The sequence below is a fragment of the Papaver somniferum genome, chromosome 5, assembly GCF_003573695.1.
Source record: "Papaver somniferum cultivar HN1 chromosome 5, ASM357369v1, whole genome shotgun sequence".
NCBI lineage: Eukaryota > Viridiplantae > Streptophyta > Magnoliopsida > Ranunculales > Papaveraceae > Papaver > Papaver somniferum.
In genome coordinates, this window is record NC_039362.1 from 22793287 (window position 1) to 22795497 (window position 2211).

The 2211-nt window shown below is 37.8% G+C and overlaps 1 protein-coding gene across 1 annotated transcript; it reads right to left on the reverse strand.

Moving 5' to 3' along the window:
• Positions 1-697: 697 nt before the first annotated feature.
• Positions 698-1357, reverse strand: LOC113278846 (pre-mRNA-splicing factor CWC22 homolog). The gene has a single exon (XM_026527579.1). The coding sequence runs from the start codon at positions 1355-1357 to the stop codon at positions 698-700; it is 660 nt and encodes a 219-aa protein (XP_026383364.1).
• Positions 1358-2211: the final 854 nt, after the last annotated feature.

Below are 2211 nucleotides of genomic sequence, written 5' to 3' on the forward strand. Positions count from 1 at the left end.
CTCCTGCTAGGCTCGTAACAAAATACTTGCACATTACAACATCATTATTTTTCCACTGTAATATAGATCGGGTATAGGCTTTAACGTGTTGTATAGCAAAAGCAATTTTATCAAATATACTTGTAAACGCTGGTAAGCTGCACTTGGTTGGTATTGCTCCTCTTTGAATCTGCTTTGTAAAGGCAGTTTTTTCAGCTTCCTCCACTGCTTCTTCTAATTTTCTTCTTCCACCATTTCTTTTTGCAGTCATCATTTCCCTTAATTCCGCCATTTCCTTAAGAATTTCCTCACTGAAGCTTTGATCTGTATCTTCGCGTATAAGTCTTTTTAATCTTGCTTGCCTCAGTCTGTTCTCATGATTATTCTGACGTATTGCCTCTTGTATCTCGTATTCCTCAACTTCTTCCCGTCTTCTTCTATGTCTTTCAGTGTTCGTTTCTCTATCACGTCTTTCCTCTTCACCTATACGATCGTATCGGTGTCTTGATATTTCTCTTTCTTGAGGTGCAATTCGTCGTTGCTCTATATCCTCTATGCGATGACGCTCGCGCCTTCTTATTCGATTATTATGATTATTTTGTCGCAATGCCTCTTGTAGTTCTCTTTCCTCGATTTCTTCACTTTTTCTTTGTCTATCTCTATTATCTCTCACACGCATAACATCTCCTTCACGCATGTATTGATCTCTCACATGTTCTTATCTTGGATCCTCTATTTCTCTTTCAAGATTGTGATGGGTGCGACGAAGAAGTTCACGTGGATTTTTGTATCGATTCGTTCTCAGATCTTGAATTGCTCTTCTTATTTTTTGTTGATCTTGTGAATTATTCTCCTCCTGCGAGTTTTCTTCAATAGCTTCCATGCGATCTCTTCGCCTATCATTCCCACGATTAGATTGACTTTGCCTTGATGTACTTCTGGTTGACCTTGATCGTGATCGTGTAGCACTTCTTGGTCGTTGTTCTTGCAATCTAAGATTTTGTTCTCTTAGATCATCATTTTGACGAATCAAATTCGCACGCTCTTCATCGTCTCTTCTACGTTCTTCAATCAATCGTTGTCTGAGTTCTGCGATTGTCATATCCTCATCATTTCCATCAATTCTTCCTGGATCTCCAGTTATTATTGTTTCCTCTTCAGTATAACTTGTTTGCGATGTATGAACACTCACTATGTCATGGTTAATATCATCATTCCGCTCTTGTTCAGGCTGAGGTCCATTTTGGAGTTCGTTTTCTTGATTTTCTCCTACTATTTCTTCTTGTTGGTCAAGATTTGTAACTCTTCTTCTTTCAGCAATTCTATTGCTCCTCCTAACTATCGTTCCCTGTTCAAAAGTAGATCCAAGTCTCACCATCTTCAGTTTCTTGTATGAACAAATCTGTTTCTTCAATTCTCAACAAAATCACTAACATGATTTATCATCCAAAGCTGTTTCTGGCGCCAAAAATGTAATTGCAGGAAATCCTACAACCACATTCCAAGATTCTAGAGAAGAGTTTAAGTAATCATGATGAGCAATTTTATTGATTTATCAAGCCCTAAATTGTATTACAAATTATTGAATAACTTTGCTTAAACTCTCTGCAAACTTTCTCTCTCCTAATTTCTTGTCTAAGATATCATACCAGAATTCCCTTTACAATGACCAACCTCTCTCTTTATATAGGGTCCTAAATAATGGATGACAGCTAAGAGATCCACTATTTTCGGAATCCCTGTGCGCTACATTCGCTCATTTACATTCACTCATTCTCGCACAGATTACACCTCGCATAGATCTTCATGCTTTACCCGTGACTTGGGTGACATCATTGAGTACGTCATCCCATCTTTACTATGTGCGATAGACCTCGCACATGTTAAATTATCTTTATCTCACATGCTTCTTCTATGTGCGATATTCCACTCCTACATAGTGTGTAGGGAACCGTGACTTCATAAATATGTAACATCTGGTTCGGTTGGTCAGTTTTGTTGCATACCTTAATAAATGATGCTTACGGTCAAAGGAAAAAAATAAGGATGAGAAGACTGAGGACAGTTTTCCTATCCGACACCATGTTTGGCAACCAGAGGCTAATTGCTTCTAGAGCGTTTGGATGTCAGGTGCAGAAGTCAGAAGCAAAAACATCTTACTTCACTTTCAATTTCAGAAGTCATTTTAAAATTTTGTATCCATACTAATTTTTTGCTTTTTGATTTCTACAA

Coding starts and splice junctions, on each gene's coding strand:
- LOC113278846 (XM_026527579.1), bottom strand. CDS start 1,357: ATGGTGAGACTTGGATCTACTTTTGAACAGGGAACGATAGTTAGGAGG.